Here is a 17,847-nt window from a genome sequence, read left to right as displayed (position 1 = left end):
AACCAGGGACAATTTGGCTGCACCTTTTATTACCTTTTGTAATATCTGAATACTCACTGCTGTAATGTATCTGAATATTCACTGCTGGAAAAAATGAGCAGGCGAGTGCTATTGCTTTGTTTGCTGCTTATTGTCTTCACAGTGGCATCTAGTTGGCCCCTCTGGGAACAGAGTACTAGACTAAATAGCCTTTTTAGAGTGACATAAGGGTCTATTCTGAAGGAAATCAACCCTGAGTGCTCACTGGAAGGACAGATCCTGAAGCTAAGGCTCCAATACTTTGGCCATCTCAAGAGAAGACTGCCCGGAAAAGACCCTGACGTTGGGAAAGTGTGAAGGCAAGAGGAGAAGAGGACGACAGAGGACGAGATGGCTGGACAGTGTCATCAAAGAGCAGTGGAAGACACGTGTTCTGGTCCATGGGGTCATGGAGAGTCGGACAGGACTTAGCAACTAAACAACAACATGGGCCCAGAGATGAGGTGGGACCTTCTGCAATTCTAGTACTCACCGTCTTAAAAGCCCAAAGGCAATCCAACCAGAGCTTCAAACAATTACATTTTTGGAGAGTAACTTTTTCTGTCCCATAATCATCCACCCATACAGTTGGACACAAAATTGCATGCTTGACAGCTGTGTTACATGGCACTGGCTGTCTTGTATGTTCTTACCATATTTGTAGACTATTAAGTTTTTTCTCTATTTTTTTAAAATGCATATCTGACTATTTCTGAAACTACACTGAAGATTTTGTGTCCAAGTGCATGCACAAAACAACTACGCTCACCGTCACTTAAGTCTGGCTCCTAGGCATTTGGATGGCAGTGACAGAGCAGAAAGGATCTACAAACTCACCTCTTCTGTCAGTTGAGGGTTTGGGATTCTCAGCTAAGTCGACAGTTCAGTCTGGAACAGCTAGATTAAGCACAATAATATCTGGAAGGAATAAACAGCCAATCAAAAGTTATATCGTTATTTGCTCCTGAGTCAACAACATTGATTCCCACGGAGATGACATAAGCACATGTGAACAAATGGGCCCCAAAAACCAAGGTTATCCTCTTGGAAAAACAAATATCCTGCTAGATTAAAGAACCGGTAATATTTTAAAATAAAAAATACATCTCAGTTGGAAGTTATCTCAACTCCATGTTAGGATTACATGGATTAAGGTGCTACTACTGAGCATATTGAATATTCATTGAAACTGAGCCCCAGATTTTGCTGCAGCCTGGGGCTTAATGGATGTTTGCCAAAAAAACTATTTTTAGTAAGACAGAGAGAGACAGTGTGTAATACATTAGGTATAATATTGGATTAAACAGTAGGAATCTGGTTCAGTTGCCCACATAGTGAGAAAATTCAGCATGCACAGGAAGATCTTGCTTGGGAGGGGGGACGACCTCCCACAGCACAAACACAGACAGGTATTACAGTCCAGAAAAGCAATTTTTCCAAGCTCTAAGCCTTCTCAAACTTATCGGGAGGCTCAAATGCTAACCTCAGTCCCTTGAAGAATGTAGACATACAAAACACTGCAAATATGAGAACCAGTGTAGTGTAGTGGGTTTATGAAGACTTAATAATAATCACTAATCATGTGCCACCAAGTCAATCCTGACTTATGGTGACCCTTTTCAGGATTTTCCATGTGGGAAGTACTTGGAAGTGGTTTATCGTTCCCTTCTTCTGGGGGTGCCCTGAGACTCTGCAGCTTGCCCAAGGCTACACAGGTTGGCTCTACTTAAAAGAGACACAGTTGGGAACAACATCGAACCTCTGGCTCTGCAGCCAGATACCTCAACCACTGAGCTATACAGCCACCCATGAGGACTTAGGGCACTCAATTTCAATGCTTACTGGGCCAAAAAATCCACTAGATAATCCTGGACCACTCACTCTTTCTCAAACCAATCTGTCCTGTAGGGTTGTTGTGGAGTAGAGATGGCAGAAAGTGAGGAGGAATTAAAGAACCTCTTAATTAATTAAGAGACTCATGGTGCAGTGGTTAAACTGCTGTACAGCAGCCAAAACTGTGCTCACGACCTGGGGTTCAATCCCAGGTAGCCGGCTCAAGGTTGACTCAGCCTTCTATCCTTTTGAGGTCGGTAAAATGAGTACCCAGCTTGCTGGGGGGGCAATGTGTAGCCTGCATAATTAACCTGTAAACTGCCCAGAGAGTGCTTGAAGTGCTATGTGGTGGTATATAAGCAGAACGCTTTGCGTTGCTTTGCTTTTAATGAGGGTGAAAGAGGAGAGCTCCAAAAACGGTCTGAAGCTCAATATTAAAAAAACACTAAGATCATCATGCCCACTGGTCCCATCACCTCCTGACAAATATAAGGGGAAGATATGGAGGCAGTGACAGAGTTTACTTTCTTGGGCTCCATGATCACTGCAGATGGTGACAGCAGCCACAAAATTAAAAGACCCCTGCTTCTTGGGAGGAAAGCGATGAAAACCTAGACAGCATCTTAAAAAGCAGAGACATCACCTTGCCGACAAAGGTTTGCATAGTCAAAGCTATGGTTTTTCCAGTAGCAATGTATGGAAGTGAGAGCTGGACCGTAAAGAAGGCTGACTGCTGAAGAATTGATGCTTTTGAATTGTGGTGCTGGAGGAGACACTTGAGAGTCCCCTGGAGTGCAAAGAAAACAAACCAATCCATTTTGAAGGAAATCAACCCTGAGTGCTCACTGGAAGGACAGATCCTGAAGCTGAGGCTCCAATATTTTGGCCATCTCATGAGAAGAGAAGACTCCCTGGAAAAGACCCTGATGTTGGGAAAGTGTGAAGGCAAGACGAGAAGGGGACGACACAGGACGAGATGGTTGGACAGTGTCACCGAAGCAACCATCATTCATTCATTCATTCATTCATTCATTCATTCATTCATTCATTCATTTATTAGATTTTTATCCCGCCCTTCTAGACAGGAGTCTACTCAGGGCGGCTTACAATATATTGTGCATAAAACGAATTTAAAAACAACAATAAATATCTACAATAATAATATAATCAAGATGGGAAGATAACAACCAAATAACAAATAAAAGGGAAATCAAGTATTGGCAAGAGGGAAGGCCTGCCTGAAGAGCCAAGTTTTTAATTGGCTCTTGAAAATACTCAACAAGGGTGCCATGCAGATCTCTGGCAGCAAGCTGTTCCAAAGTCGAGGGGCCACTGCCGAGAAGGCCCGGTTTCTTGTCCTTTCTTTCTGGGCCTCTCTCACACATGAATTTGACCCAACTCTGGGAGGCAATAGAAGACAGGAGGGCCTGGAGTGCTCTGGTTCATGGGGTCACAAAGAGTCGGATGTGACTTAATGACTAAACAACAACACAGAGGCAGAGATTCATATGTACTGCCTTTGATGAGTAAAAGTAGGATAGAAATTTAATTTATAGATTAAGAGACAGGCAGTGTGGTGTAATAGGTAGAGTGATTGACCAGATGTCAGGAGAACTTGGTTCAAATCCCTGCTCAGTCATAAGAACTCACTGGGGAAGTGGGGCTGGTAAAACCACCTTGAAATTCCTCTTAAGGTCACTATAAACAATTCACCCACATGTTACACAAAACATTAAGAAAGAAAAGGAAAGCATGTATGAAGATATCCAGAGGTCCCTCCCCCCCACCCCCATGGTAAAGAGCAGAAATGGAAGTAGAGGAACGTTTTCAAAAAGTTAACAGGATGTTTTCCCCCTTCTAACCAGTAGGAAACATAGTCAGCAAGGTCATTTACAAAACTGCTACCACCTGCTTATCAGCAAAAGTAGTTTACAAGCTCTCCTTTGTCAGGGAAAAAAAAATCCAAACAAGATTGTGCTGTGAATTTTAACAGTTGTTGTGTCGCTTGCCTGAAGGATATCACTACAGCTGAGAATGTCCTGCAAGCGTGAAGCACCAACACAAAATGTTGTATCAGCATCCAGACAATCACACTGAACAAATTCTTTATTTTAATCACCCTGGGGTGGGGGGGCTACTGCTGTTATGCCAAGGCAAAGTGATGGGGAGGCGTGTGAATGGGCGTTTCTGCTTCATGTTCCCAAGTAACCTGGCAGGCTTTGCCTACCATATGCCTTCCCATCGCTGGATAGGGGACACCACGGCTTATGGCAATCCAGACAGCAGGGTGTCTTGAAGTTGCGCTGCTGTGGCGGCACAAGAAATAAAGTCATTGGTTCTGCAATGGTTCCCTCCAAGCTATGGCGGCTGGTGACTCCAGCTTTGAGGGGGCTGTGAATCCACTTCCGTTTTAGTCACTAACACACTTGACAGGAGTTATCCGAGGAGTTGTATGCAGTATTTGATTCCATGGTTTTCCCTGTTCATGAAATTTGTAAAGAGCTAGCTGTTGCACCAGAAAACACATAGCAAAAACAAAGATTATTTCTACGTAAATATTTATTTATTTAAAAACATTTATTTTGGCTAAGGTGTCGATTTTCACTATACGGTGCTTTGACTTTTTCTTAGGAAAAAGGGCCCTGAGAAATTTCATTAACCATAACAGCAGCAACCACTTGCTAATATTTTAAGGCCCATGTTTTTGTTACTATAGTGACAAGCATCATGTATGGATGGGGTAAAAACTGGACAGTAAAGAAAGTTGACAAGGAAAAAAAAACTGATTTGTTTGAAATGTGGTGCTGGAGAAGAGCTTTGTGGATACCCTGGATGTCCAGAAAGGCAAACAATTGGGTCCTAGAGCAAATCAAGCCTGAGTTATCTCTGGAGGCAAAAATGTTGAAACTGAGGCCTTCCTGTTTTGAGGCGCATTGTGAGAAGGCAGGATTCTCTGGAATAGAGACAATGATGCTTGCTGGGAAAGGTGGAAAGCAGCAGGAAAAGAGGAAGACGAAACGTGAGATAGACCAACTCCTTACAGGACCCACAGGCTTGAGTTTGCAAGAACTGAGCAGAGGACAGGTTGGAGATGGCCGTGCTGAAACAGCAGAGATATTGTTGAAGATGAGTTCACTTTTATTTTTCCAAAGAAGTCTCAAGTTTCCTTCTCTGGGCACAGTTATCTGACATTTCATTGCCAGCTCTTTACCAGACAGGATTCAAAAGGACCCGGATTTCAACCGAATTCGGAATTAGTAGGCTAATGATGCTCTTGTTAAAAACAACAACAACACCTCTAATAATATTTGTAGCGTTTCCTTTCCTGTTACAAGCAGGCCTGTTGTTTTTGAGAAGAAGAAAAAAATTAAAAGCCGGCGGGCGGAGGCTGTTCTGTTCTATTTCCCCCCCCTTTTTTTCTCTTTTATCTTTCGCGCCATTTTATCACGCAATTGGGGCACATCTGTTATATTTAAATCAACCCCGGTTTTTCAAAGGATCTAGGACTGCATTTCCCAGGTGGCTTTGCAGCTTCGAAGCCGGAAGAAGCGGCGAGCTGGGGCGTCTTCGTCGGAGGAGCTCAGTCGCGTGGCTGGTGAGTGGTTTTCTGGCTGAAGGGGGTGGCGTGGCGGGGTAACAACGGTCTGGAAGTTGGGGTGCAATCTAATGTCAGTTGATTATGGAGAAAGAAGGATCTTTACAAGGGGTTAATGGATTCTCGTCTCGTGGGATGGGCAGGTCTTAGATGCAGGTTTACTTGGAGGCAACTCACAGCTATGTTATGGGGGATTAGCTTTGATCCGTAGCAGTCTCTTTAAAGAACTTACTTATTTATTCATTTTATTTCATTGGCTATACATTGGGAGGGGGCTCGATTGCAAATGGACAATTCATGCAGACTTTCAAGCTCTGCAGAACTCCTCGTCAGGTTAGATCATTTAAAAAAAAATGGGGGAGGAGGAGGGAAAAAGGAAGTGAAAAAAAATGACTAAATATTTGGTTAGGTTTTCAAACCATGGGGCTCCAGGGGTTCTTCCAGCACATCCCCTCAGTGTCTGCTGACTGCTGCTTTTTCACAAGCAAAAATCTAGCATCTGTTGCAGCTCATCATCATCATAGAATTGCAGAGCTGCTGCTCCATCTCCTGCATGGCACCCCTTAACTTTTCCTTCTGCAAGCCAAACATACTGGCCAGTATCATATTTGAAGCATGAAGGAAATTGCATAAGCTTTGTCCTGCTTAGATCCGTTTCATGAAGCCTGCTGGTATGTGACAGACCAGTGGAAAGCATATTTGAGACAATGGTAGCATCTTTGGGCTATAGGTAGTTCTAGTTGGTTAGATCACTGGTTCTTAACCTTGGGTTACTCAGGAGTTTTGGACTGCAACTCCCAGAAGCCTTCACCACCAGCTGTCCTGACTGGGGTTTCTGGGAGTTGCAGTTCAAAAGCATCCGAGTAACAAAGGTTAAGAACCACTGGGTTAGATGAGCAATTGCAGATCGCCTGTGATGTCATTATTTGGGCAATGAAGAGTTTTGATAGTACAAGTCCAGGAAGAACTGACAGTACTGGAATAGCCATACAATATGATGTGTTGTTTGGTATGACCTTTGTTGAGCACTGCCCATTTATTTTTAAAAAACCCTGTTTCCCGCAGGCTTGCCTTCTGTGGTTTCACCACCATCATTAAAAATCCTGCATAGATCTTTTTAACTCACCAGCCATGCTCAAAGACAAAGAAGCATTTCAGAGACTCAGTTTCCTCTACCAGGTGAGCATACTGTTTCCTGTATACCAGAAAAGGGATCTTCTAGTAGTGAAGGGTCAAATCTACCCATCCCTTAAGCCCTGTCCCTTTCAGAGGCCCACCGTCTTTTATCAGAAATCAGCAGCAACAGTGACTGTTTCCCTTTGAGTGCTAGAAATTTTCTGCTGTTGATTCTAACCCCTATTCTCAGTTGGTGCGAGTCTCATTTGGGAATCTAGCGCTTGGGGATGCTGGTTGTAGGGAGCTTGTGATCTTAAAGGCTTTTTTTGGTGGTTTGTTACTGTCTTATTGTCAAACACAGCCAGTGTTCCTGTTGTATTCATTGAACCTTCAAACCCTTGTCTCCAATTAGGAGAGAAAGGTGTATGGACTGAGATTTTATCATCTTTAAGAACTCAAAATGTGCTAAAGAAAGCTGAATTCTCCAGAGCTGAATTCTCAGACTCTGTAAATCAGAATTGACTTGATAGCACATTGTTGTTGTTATCATCATCACCACCACCACCATTATCTTTAATTGCCCTTCCACATCTCAGTCTCTTCTGATTTCTTGGCTGCAGTCTCCATTGAGTTGTAGATTTAATCAGTGTACAGAAAAACCTTAATAGTTTCTTCATTGTCAGTATTAAAGATCTATAATTCCACTGCAAGCATTATTTTTTTTTACCTTTTTAATATTTAACTGTAATCTTGTTTTTGCACTTTTATCTCCTTCTTCAATAGTTGTTTCAAGTCATCACTATTTTCTGCTAAGAATTTAGTATAATTTGCATCTCTTAAATTACTGATGTTCGCATTCACTCATTCCACAAAGCAGGGCAAGGAGATTGTGGGAAATATATACAGTATTTTGAAAAATATTTATCAAAGTTATAATAAACGAGACTGCCTGTTGGGGAGGAAGTCACATATTTACATCATGGCTGTCTCAACAATGATTTAAAGAGTGCCCTTCCTGATAGAGTGAGGCCTGGTTAATCCTCTGTGAGGTCCCACTGTACAATACAGCCATGGACATATGGAGCAAACATGGCCTGGGATGGTACTGCAAGGGGGTGATAATGAGGTGTCTTCTGTTCCCACAATAGGCAGCGCATTGTGTCCTGGCACAAAACCCGGAAAACCAGGAGTTGGCCCGCTTCTATTGCCACACACAGAACAGCATTAGCCGACGGCTCGTCTTAAGACAGTAAGTGCCAGATTGTGATGGGTGGGCAGGAGAGTGTTAAGTGTCTACACATCTGCCACATTCTTCTTCCTTCCACTTTCAAAACCCCCCAGCAGAATATATTGCTGCAGCACTAGTCAAAACAAAGGTGACATTTCATCTTAAAACAGCATACAATGAGAAGTATGTGTCTTGTCTTTAAGCAGAATTGCATTCCCCACCACACCGTTTCACTTTAGAACAAGGCTTTTACTCTTCACGCACCTTGTTTTAAAGTCACATTGTGACTTTTGAGCAGCTTGACACTGTGTTTAGCAATGAATGAAATGGTGAAAGACACAACCCCTGATGAGTCCATGGTAGGCCAGTTTGCTCGCTCCACCTGCAATTCTACAGGCTGCTGGCTCTGCTCTAGTTCCTGACTCCATCTCCTAGAACAGTCTCTTCACTCTCAATTTCTTAAGTGATCATCTCTTTAAGCCACTCCTAAACAAAACATTCTTAACTCACTTGGACTGTTCTTGTGCCAGTATTTTTCTGGTTCCCAAGGGCAGAAGTGGACAACCTGTGACTTCCCTGATATAGGTAGATTACGACCCTTGCCAGCAGCAACCCAACAACATCTGGAGGATGACATGTTTGCCACCCCTTTAGTGAGGAAGTCTGTGTTTTTAAGCACTTTGAGTGGCCGGCGGGGTGGGGAGAACGGTCTCATGACTATGAAATGTTAATTACTTTTTGTTTCCGTGTCCTGAATAATATTGCCAGTCCTCCTGTTGCTTCTTTTTCATTTCCATGTGTGTTTCAGGGACCCCTCTGTGAAAAGGACCATCTGCAAGGCTTGCTTCTCCCTTCTGGTCCCTGGAATTAGCTCAACTGTGCGGCAGAGGAGTAAGTGCTCCTGCTTCTTCCTTTTCTTTCATGGGGCTGTCTGGATATTCCTGAGTGCTCTACTTTACTCGGGAGGAACTGATGGGTCTTGTGCAGCGCATATGTAGAATTCAGGCAGGGTGCACCAACAGAGGTGCATCTAATAGGATGCTCAGAGTTTCTCTTGCTGTGTCTTGAAAAATGCAAAGCTATCTATTAACCTGTCTATAAAGATTATGGTAGTGGGCCAGTCTTGTTTCTACTGGCAAATGTAGCAGTAGAATTGGCATGTTGTGCTGCACAGTATGAACTAGATGTCAGGGGGGGGGCTGAGTGGTTTTGCCCAGTTTACCTACTGTTTATCTCCCCCACTTTCCTCCTAGCAGTCAAGAGCGCAAGGCAGCATTTACAGACTCTTTGGCTTTCTACATGTTCTGGGTTAGAGCTTCCATAATCTCTTGTCATTGGTTGTGCTTCTTTGGTTTCTGGAGTTTGAAGTTGTGATCAGGTTCTTCAAAAGCTGGTGACTGTTCCCTCATTTTGGCAGGAATAAGAGACGGAGGTGGTTTTAAAAATCCAACATCAACTTTAGGTTCAACTAGATCAAAAGGATCAAAACAACTTAATTCGGGTAGAGTCTTGTAACTCAAGACCTTCACTTCTGGCCTGAACAGGTCACTCCTCACGTTGGGGCTGGGCCAAATGCACTCGCGATCCTTTATCACCCTCAAGGGGGTACTCCTTACCGCGCATACTGTCCCGCAACGGGGTGTCTCGCCCAGTCCCCTTCGAGTTGTGGATTGTTGAAAGAGGGATTGGGACAAATCACTTTCCTCCCTCCACCTTGGTTGTGGGGATAGATCACCACCGTCCATTTTAGTGGTCTAGCCACCTTGCCCTTCTGCCTCAGTATGCCTGGATCCGGGAGTAATCTTCCACCAGTCTTCAGGTTTGGAAAATCCTTTGACAAATCACAGACCTTATTAGAAGTACAGTGGTGCCCCGCTTGACAGTTACCCCACTCCACGACGAATCTGCTTTACGATGGGGGTTTTGCGATCACTTTTGCGATCACAAAACCATGTTTCAAAGGGCGATTTTTGCTTCACAATGATCGGTTCCCTACTTCGGGAACCAATTCTTCGCATTCCAACGATCTAAAAACAGCGGATCGTCGGGTTTCAAAATGGCCACCCGTTGTGCAAAATGGCTCCCTGCTGTGTTTAGGATGGATTCCTCGCTTAACAGGCACCGGAAAATGGCCGCCCTATGGAGGATCTTCGCTGGACTATGAGGTATTTTGCCCATTAGAACGCATTAACCAGTTTTTAATGCACTCTAATGGGTTTTTTACTTTCGCTTGACGACGATTTCGTTGTACAGCGATTTTGCAGGAACGGATTATCATTGTCAAGCGAGGCACCATTGTAGCTTCATTCCCCTCTGTTTGAACTGTGAAATCCCTAGTACCTCTCTGCGTCTGGTCTGTTTCCACTCTAAACTCCCGCGCATCACCCCACTCTTTTATAACCTCTCATACTATCAAATCTTGCTCCTCCCCTTTACCCTCCTCCTTGTCTTCCGCCAGACATACTTCTAACGTCGTCTTCTCTCTCACTCACTCCTCCTCTATCTCTATAAGCACTCCTTCTACACATCCAAACGTCTCCTGTACATTTTTTTGAGGACGGCGCACTAGCCTCCTGTCCTTCACAGAAGTCCAAAACATCTTTAGGGCCAAATGTTCTCTCATTCTGCTTTTTGTAGTGTAGATTTACTTGGTGGATAGAAAGATCAATACATAACCAAAATCCAAATGGCAACTCATTACAGTGGTACCTCGACTTACAAATGTCTCCACTTGCTAACGTTTCGAGTTACAAACGGTTCCGTTCGCAAAATGTTGCTTCGGTCCGCAAACGGAGCCTCATCTTACAAACAAAAAAAAAAACTCTTTTCTTGCCCTTTTTTTGACCTAAGTTCATCTTAGGTCAAAAGAAGAAAAAATAAAAAAAATTCTCCCCCTAGTGGTAGAGTACGGATTAACTGGCTTTACATTAGTTCCTGTGGGAACTAATGCCTCTACTTGCGAACAGCGCCTCGACATACAAACGAAAAACAGCCTGAATTGATTAAATGGTTTTCAGTGCATTCCTATAGGAAATCTTGCCTCAACTTACGAACTTTTTGACGTACGAACGGCGTTCCAATACAGATTAAAATTGTACATCGAGGTACTACTGTAATTAGCTGCCTTTTGCCACTGTGTAACCACTGCACAGCAGGATTTGTGCTAATGCGTAGTCATGAACTGTCCCTGTTGTACTACAGCCGTGAGTCCTTTTGAGGAGAAAGGCGGGGTAAAAATAAAAAAAATAACCGAGTTGTTATTTGGAAGAGATAATGCTGGGTTACGTTTTTGGACTCTCCTGCGAGAAGAGCATGCCATTGGAATCCTTGTGAGGCCTATTTGATCTTGAAAATTAACCGTTCTGGCACTGTTGATTCACTCCTTTCACTAGAGCGCCGGAATCAACGATGGACATCTGTGCAGTGTCTCAACTGTGGCCTAACCAAGCGTTTCCTCAGCAACCCAGAATACAAGCTATGGTCAGAACAACCAGAGGCATTACTAGAGAACCAGATACCAGCAGGTCAAGGGGCCAAAGGTAACCACATGTTTCCAGGAAGTGATGAGGTATCAGAAACATAAGGGGAAATGGTTCTTACTTTTTTCTGAAGTTCTCTCACCCAAACTTCTGACTACATGTCACAGGCTGAAGAACTGTTCACAGTCTAAGGCCTAGCTTTAATTTTTCCTCCCTTCCTTCCTGGAAAACAAAAGCACTGTGGTGGCGCAGTTCTCAAGGTGTGCCTGCAGCACGTGGCAGAGGCACCAAAGAGGAACAGCCAGAAAGTGATGGTTGGGATTCATACTACATGCAGGATTTCAGCCATAGTTTTACGCTCATCTCCATTCACTCTTGGCCTCCTCCTTGTGTCAAGCTCGTATTTACTGAAGATGAATCACAAAGAAGCAGTGACTGGTTGTGGAGTAAATTGTGAGTCAAATACTGGGAGGCTTGGGGTCAGAGGGAGCGTCCGTTGTTTGAAGAACCAACCTCTTGAAGAGGTTGTAGGCCAGTCATGGCTATCACCAGAGGAGGACTTTGGGCCTGATGTCCAGGGTCTAACTAAGCAGAATACACAGGGCTGGTTTGCTATGTTTTGATGGCAAAAGGGCTGAGGATCAAGGCTTGTGGATATGGCACCAGCAGGGTTTTGTACATAATAAACTGTGAGGGGAATGAAATTGGGCTTAACAAGTTCATCTTTAGAAGTGAAGTAGTGGTTGTACAAAAAGAAGTGGTTGAACAGAAAGAAATTGAGGGCTTCCACAGATTGTGTCTTGCCCATCATAAGATGTGGGTGATCACGGAGCAAAGGAAGGCTAATTGCCTTAAGAGAAAGAACAAAGGAGTCGACAACGGATGTCCGAGCCAGCGGAGCCTATAGGCAATGCCCTGAGAGCTCTTTTATTTACTTAGCATGATTTACATAGTATGTTGTGAGAGAAACAGATAGGATACTCGTTTCCTAATCGTAACCAGAATTGGCTGAAATAACCCTTTGATCTTGTGCTCTACCTCTAAGCAAAAGGGCAGAATAAGGGGTTACCCCGCCTGCTGGCAGCTGCCGCTTCCTGCCAGGAAGTATATTTACGTCACTGGAACAGAATGCAGCTACAGCCTTCAAGCAGACGTTTCCCACAATAAGACTGGACTAGACGCTATTAATGAAAAGGCTTTTGTTGTGAACATAGAATAATGAGCAACACAGTTTCTCTTTGGAAAAGAAGATGGGGTGACTTGTACAAATCAGGAGCAAAGACTGTCAAGTTGTTCTGCTATTTTAGGAAGCTGGGAGGAAGGTGAAGCGAAAGGAGAAGGGGGCTGGTTGCAGAAGGATTAATCATTTGATGATACTCAGTGGAAACAGCTTTATGGAAATGGAGCTGGCGGAATAGCTCTGTGGTTTAGGTATCTTAATGCAGAGTCAGAGGCTGGGAGTTTGATTCCTCGCTGTGCCTCCTGCAAGTAGAGCCAGCCTAGGTGTGGCTTTGGGCATCCTGCACAGTCCCAGGTCACTCCCCAGAAGAAAGGAACGGGAAACTACTTTTGAGTATTCTCTAGCTGGCAAACCCTGAAAAAGAGTCACAATAAGTCAGAATTGACTTCATGACACATTATTATTATTAATGGAAACAGAGCAATGTGGAAAATGTGGCTGCTGTAAACATTTTCGGTCAGGGATGGGGAACACAGTTCTCCAGATATTTGCTGCCCTGTAACTCCCATTATCTATGACTGGCTATGCTGTTCAGGGCTAATGGGAGGTTCTGCCCAGCAGCCGCTAAAGGGCAATGTCTCTCCCACCCTTGTTTGAGCAAAAGGCCTCAATGAAATTGTCTTGAGCCGTTTGTTTCCTTGTGTCCCACTCCAGGCCAGGCACCTAGCTCAGTGCAACAGCAGCGCAAGGGCCATCAAGTGGAAAAGGCCACAGCCTCAAGTTCTGGACCTCACAACCCCCCTGCCCCTGAAGAGACCACAGTGTGCACCAAGTCTGAAGAGAGGACGAAGCCTAGTGGAAAGTGACGTTTTCCTTGGAAACGGGATGTTGCAGCTTGGAAACGTTGGGAAAGTCGCACGGAATCCCAGCTGCGAGAGGATGGAGAGACTTTGTGTGTGTGTGTGTTTAAATAAAAAAGTGGAAGGATTGGGATTGCAAGAGGGGTCCTCCCAGTTCCAGGGATTGGGGGTATCTGGCCTTCAGTCTAAGAGATGAAAGATGATGGAAGGTCATGTAACAAAGCTGCAGCTGTCATGCATGTCTGCCTGCAGTTCTAAGGAGTATAAATTTTCTCTTGGAGTGGCCCTTCTGTGCGGCAACAGGACATGGCCTGCACCCGTTAGCAGAAGAATACGAGAACCATACCATGTTTTGTTGATGCCAACTTTTTTTGTTAAGACACTGTCACTTCTTTCAGCCCGGGGGCTGGAATCAGTTTCAGAAATAGCTGTTGGAGGTCCAGGTTTAAATATCCAAGGCAAAGGAGTGGGATGCAAAATGACAAACATATTTTACTATATTTTTAGTGCTTATGCGAAAGCCTTAGAAAAGCTTGTCAACCTTTTAATTGGGGGGGGGGAGAAGAATGTCTGTACAAAAGCTGGGAAACAACACAGTGATTCTTTCAAGGGAAGGGGAAACGGTTGGGGGTACCTCCAATCTCAGAGGATCTATGAATCTATTCAGAGCAGGTGGTGCCTCCAATTCAGAGGTTCTGTGAGTCCATTCTGAGTTTTAATCTCCATTTTATGAGGGTTATTCAAGCTGCTAGTCCTGTTTGGGTATCTTAGATAACTCCTGTAAATGTGAGGCTAAAACTCGGAGTGGATTAGAGTCACCAGTGGCCGCTGTTTGCAGTGTTAATGGATTGGTTCAAAGGACGTCCATGTGAAGTGGGAACTGAAATGAGCCAATGCTTTTCATTAGCAGGATCTACTTGTCATTTGATACTGGTGGCAATTATGAATTGTTCCTCTTCCTGCCGTTCGTGAGCCTACCATTTCAGCACACTCTTATAGGTCTAATGACTGGATCCGGCATTTCACATTGAAACGTTTCGTTTTCCATATTCACCATGAAATCTTTAACATCCAAATGGTTTCAACTTCAAGAAGACTCAGGAAACATGAACTATGAAAGCAGGTGTTTCCCAGAAATGAACAGAAATGTAGAGTGAGGCATCATGGGAGATGGGAAGGACGTAGCCTGCGGGAACCATGAAAATATAGAATTGCCATTTCCTGTCCAAATTCAAATATTTTTAAGATGTCAATGGAGAGAAATGTAAAGGGAGGCTTACCTTTACTTGTGGGAGTCAGGGGGCTTTAAAAAGTGTTTAATTTGCTATATGTGTACAAGTCTCTGCCCTCTTCTTTATGATTCAGGGCAGATATTTGAATAACCGCAGACTGACTTTAAAGGGTGAAAACAGATTTCCAGTTAAATGCCTTCCCTCATGTTCCTTTTTCTGAAAAAACAAATACCATTACTGCTTATGTGTTACTCAAATAACATATCCTACATATCCTTTCTGCCCCCTGCTGCTCCCCTGGTGTTCTTTCATTTTGTTTATGGCTTTTTAAAAATTTCATTTTGAAAGATGAATACTTGGAGCAGTAATCAGTGCACCTCCCACAACTTTTTTTTTAATTAAAGACCAAAGCAGCGAGCCGAAGGATGGCATTTGCTTCAAGCAAGGCTATCAAAAATAAAGGAATGTTTTCCTGCCCCTCTGATCTCTTGCAGAAAACAGTTATTACAGGACTTCTGCATGCAACTGAGAATTCTTGTGCACATTCAATCAGGTCAAAGGGTACACTTGGTATTTTTTTTTAAGATTTACGACATTCTAGTCACAAGGCTAAAACTATAAAGAATGTGAAATCATCCATAGGTGAATAGAAGCAAGAGGTTGGTTCACTTAGGCATCTGAATGCACGGAAAACTGGCATTTCTCTAAACCTCATCGCAATCTGGCGACGTAGCAGAGTAAGCAGGTTCCAGTGGGCCCCTGTGGAAAAGACCTGGTCTCTTGGTGATGCCGCCCCCCCAAAGCAGGAAAAGGTAGGTACTCTGTAGAAGATTTTAATAAGTGCTGCCTTTGCGAGCAGTGATAAGCCTTTTAAATAGGTCATAGGGTCAGCCTAGATTTCCCATTTTTCCAAACTGGAAATGGATTTCTAGCCATTTCCAATTCCTTTATCACTTCCCCATTTGACATTTTTGTCTGCTTGTTCAGCCACAGGACACTTGGAGGATAGACCCACTTGATTGCCCACTCTTGCTAGCCGCCTAGAGTGGTCTTAAGTGGCTAGATAGGTGGGATATTAAATAAATACTGTAAGAGGGATTGATTTCTTTATAGATGCTGGATGGATAGCTCAGTGGTTTAAGTATAATGGTGCCCCGCTGGATGATTACCCCGCTTGATGACAAATCTGCTTAACGTTGAAGTTTTGCGATTGCAAAACAATGTTTAGATGGGGGAATTTCACTTAATGTTGATCGGTTCCCTATTTCGGGAACCGATTTTTCGCTTTATAACGATCAGCAAACAGCTGATCGTCGGGTTTCAAAATGGCCACCGGCTGTAGAAAATGGCTCCCCACTGTGTTAGGGATGGATTCCTCACATTACAGGCACCAGAAAATGGCTGCCGTATGGAGGATCTTCACTGGATGAGTAGGTATTTCGCCCACTGGAACGCATTGAACGGTTTTCAATGGGTTTTTAATTTCGCTTGACGTTTTCGCTCTACAGAGATTTCGCTGGAATGAATTAACGTCATCAAGCGGGGCACCACTGTATCTGGCTGTGGAGTCAGAAGTTGGCAGTTCAATACCCCACTTTGCCTCTTATGATTAGAGCCAGCCTGTGTGGCCTTGGGCAAGCTGCACGGTCCCAGGGTGACTCCAGAAGAAGGGAATGATAAAGCACTTTCGAGTCTTCTCTACTAGACCAGAGGTCCCCAACCTTTTTCACCCTGCGGACCAACTGGAGAAGGTGGGGTGCCCCTCTTGCTCGTGTGCATGTGCGAACAAGCGTGTGTGTGTGTGCAAACGGTAGCACGGTGCTTGTGTGGATGGGTGCACATTTGTGTGCATGTGCAAACAGCGGCACAGCACTTTCACTGGTGCGCTGGAGTGTGTGCACATGCGCAAATCAGCTGTGGGGGTGAGTGCGTGCGGGAGGGCGGGGGTTCTGTCTCCGCGGCTCAGGCCACAGACCAGCACTGGGCTGTGGACCGGGGGCTGGGGACCCCTGTACTAGACAACCCTGGAAAGGGTCGCCATAACTCAGAGATGACTTGATGGAATACAGTTATTATTTTAAGTCAAACCCAGCATAGCCTCAGATATAAAAACTTTCCCTCGTTACCTGCATGTATGTTGTAGATATTCCAGACTGATCATCCCAATGGGCCCTATTTATGATAGAAGATAGTGCTCCCACCAGGTGCTGTCTGTCCCCACAGAAACCAGGGGAAACATTTTGAGAAGGTCACAGGCAATTGCTGGAAAACAATGCCGGAAATCTTCGGTGCGGAGCTGTAAGGAGTCCGTTCCTAGATGGAACCTCTTGCTGTCTGACAAACGTGGATGAAAAACATTGCAGTTTGTCCAAGCGTTCTTTAACAGCTGGGAAAGATGCTTTTTTAAAAATTACAACTCCCAGAATCTCTCTGGTGGCGTCATTACAAAAGTAACTTCGGTGGTCCCCAAACCAACTTTTCCAAGCTGTGGCTTTATCTCGGCCGGCTGAACTTCAAGCACCACAACCACAGGTAATACACAGTGCTTTGAAGGATTTTCCCGGCTTCCGGCCACTGTCTTCTAGGCATTATAATGAAAAGTGATAAGAGCAGTCAGATAACAGCAGTCACACAAGGAAAGGGTTTCACCCCTTTGGCAGGCTCCGCTTTGCACCTGCTTTGCCCACCAGTTGCAAAACCAAGCACTCAACCAGTTGTACAAAGGACACGGCCCATCAGACGGGAGAAGCCGCTGCTCAGTTGCCCATGCAGTTTATCACAGCAGGATTTGGACCTTAGAAAGCTGCATTAGGACTGAAATGAGGCCTGTGGTTTGGATCTCAGCTCTGCTACATAGAGGCAGGCACTCTGTCTCTTCACCTATTCTACCTCGAGGGGTTATTGCAAGGAAACAATGCAGTGAGAGAACTATATATGTGCTGGATCTATTGTAACCTACGTATGGTCCCTATGAGAGGTCTTGTCTGGGAGGGATTTTTTTCTGGACTAGGGCTGCTGTCGGTCACCTCGGCAGCAGCCAATTGTTCCCTCTCTGCCTCACATTCTTTTTCTTGCCTTTTTTCCCAGTTAGTCAGGGTTCAATTAATGTTCTGTTACTGTTATTTATGGAGTCTGAAGACAGTGTGGTGTTCTGACAGCTGTGTAACTAATCAGTTAGTCAGAATGAAGCAAGTTAATCCGTTAAGCTCAGCTATGTAACCAGTTAATATTTTCTACACAGTACAATATTTGTATTTATCTATGAAGAATTGTAAGTAAACAGAACATCCATCCATTAAATCAGGG

At 44.3% G+C, this 17,847-nt stretch overlaps 1 protein-coding gene across 2 annotated transcripts; it reads left to right on the top strand.

Annotated features, from left to right (window-relative positions):
* Positions 1-14,817, top strand: RPP21 (ribonuclease P subunit p21). Of its 2 annotated transcripts, none has more exons than XM_020812283.3 (6): positions 1-5,446; positions 6,512-6,625; positions 7,711-7,811; positions 8,599-8,681; positions 11,183-11,329; positions 13,164-14,817. In XM_020812283.3, the coding sequence occupies exons 2-6, from the start codon at positions 6,578-6,580 to the stop codon at positions 13,313-13,315; spliced, it is 531 nt and encodes a 176-aa protein (XP_020667942.2). In that variant the 5' UTR covers positions 1-5,446; positions 6,512-6,577; the 3' UTR covers positions 13,316-14,817. The 2 variants fall into 2 exon arrangements, with proteins under 2 accessions (XP_020667942.2, XP_078244901.1); XM_078388775.1 differs by lacking the exon at positions 1-5,446 and adding an exon at positions 5,496-5,519.
* Positions 14,818-17,847: the final 3,030 nt, after the last annotated feature.

This window comes from Pogona vitticeps, chromosome 2 (genome assembly GCF_051106095.1).
Source record: "Pogona vitticeps strain Pit_001003342236 chromosome 2, PviZW2.1, whole genome shotgun sequence".
Classification (NCBI taxonomy): Eukaryota; Metazoa; Chordata; class Lepidosauria; order Squamata; family Agamidae; genus Pogona; species Pogona vitticeps.
The sequence above is the reverse complement of the archived record's forward strand: the minus strand, read 5'-3'. Positions and strand labels throughout refer to the sequence as shown.

Excerpts from the sequence above, each read along its gene's own strand:
- RPP21 (XM_020812283.3), top strand. The coding sequence starts at position 6,578 with ATGCTCAAAGACAAAGAAGCATTTCAGAGACTCAGTTTCCTCTACCAG. Across the intron at positions 6,626-7,710 it reads GACTCAGTTTCCTCTACCAG|GCAGCGCATTGTGTCCTGGC; the intron begins GTGAGCATACTG and ends TTCCCACAATAG. Across the intron at positions 11,330-13,163 it reads AGCAGGTCAAGGGGCCAAAG|GCCAGGCACCTAGCTCAGTG; the intron begins GTAACCACATGT and ends GTCCCACTCCAG.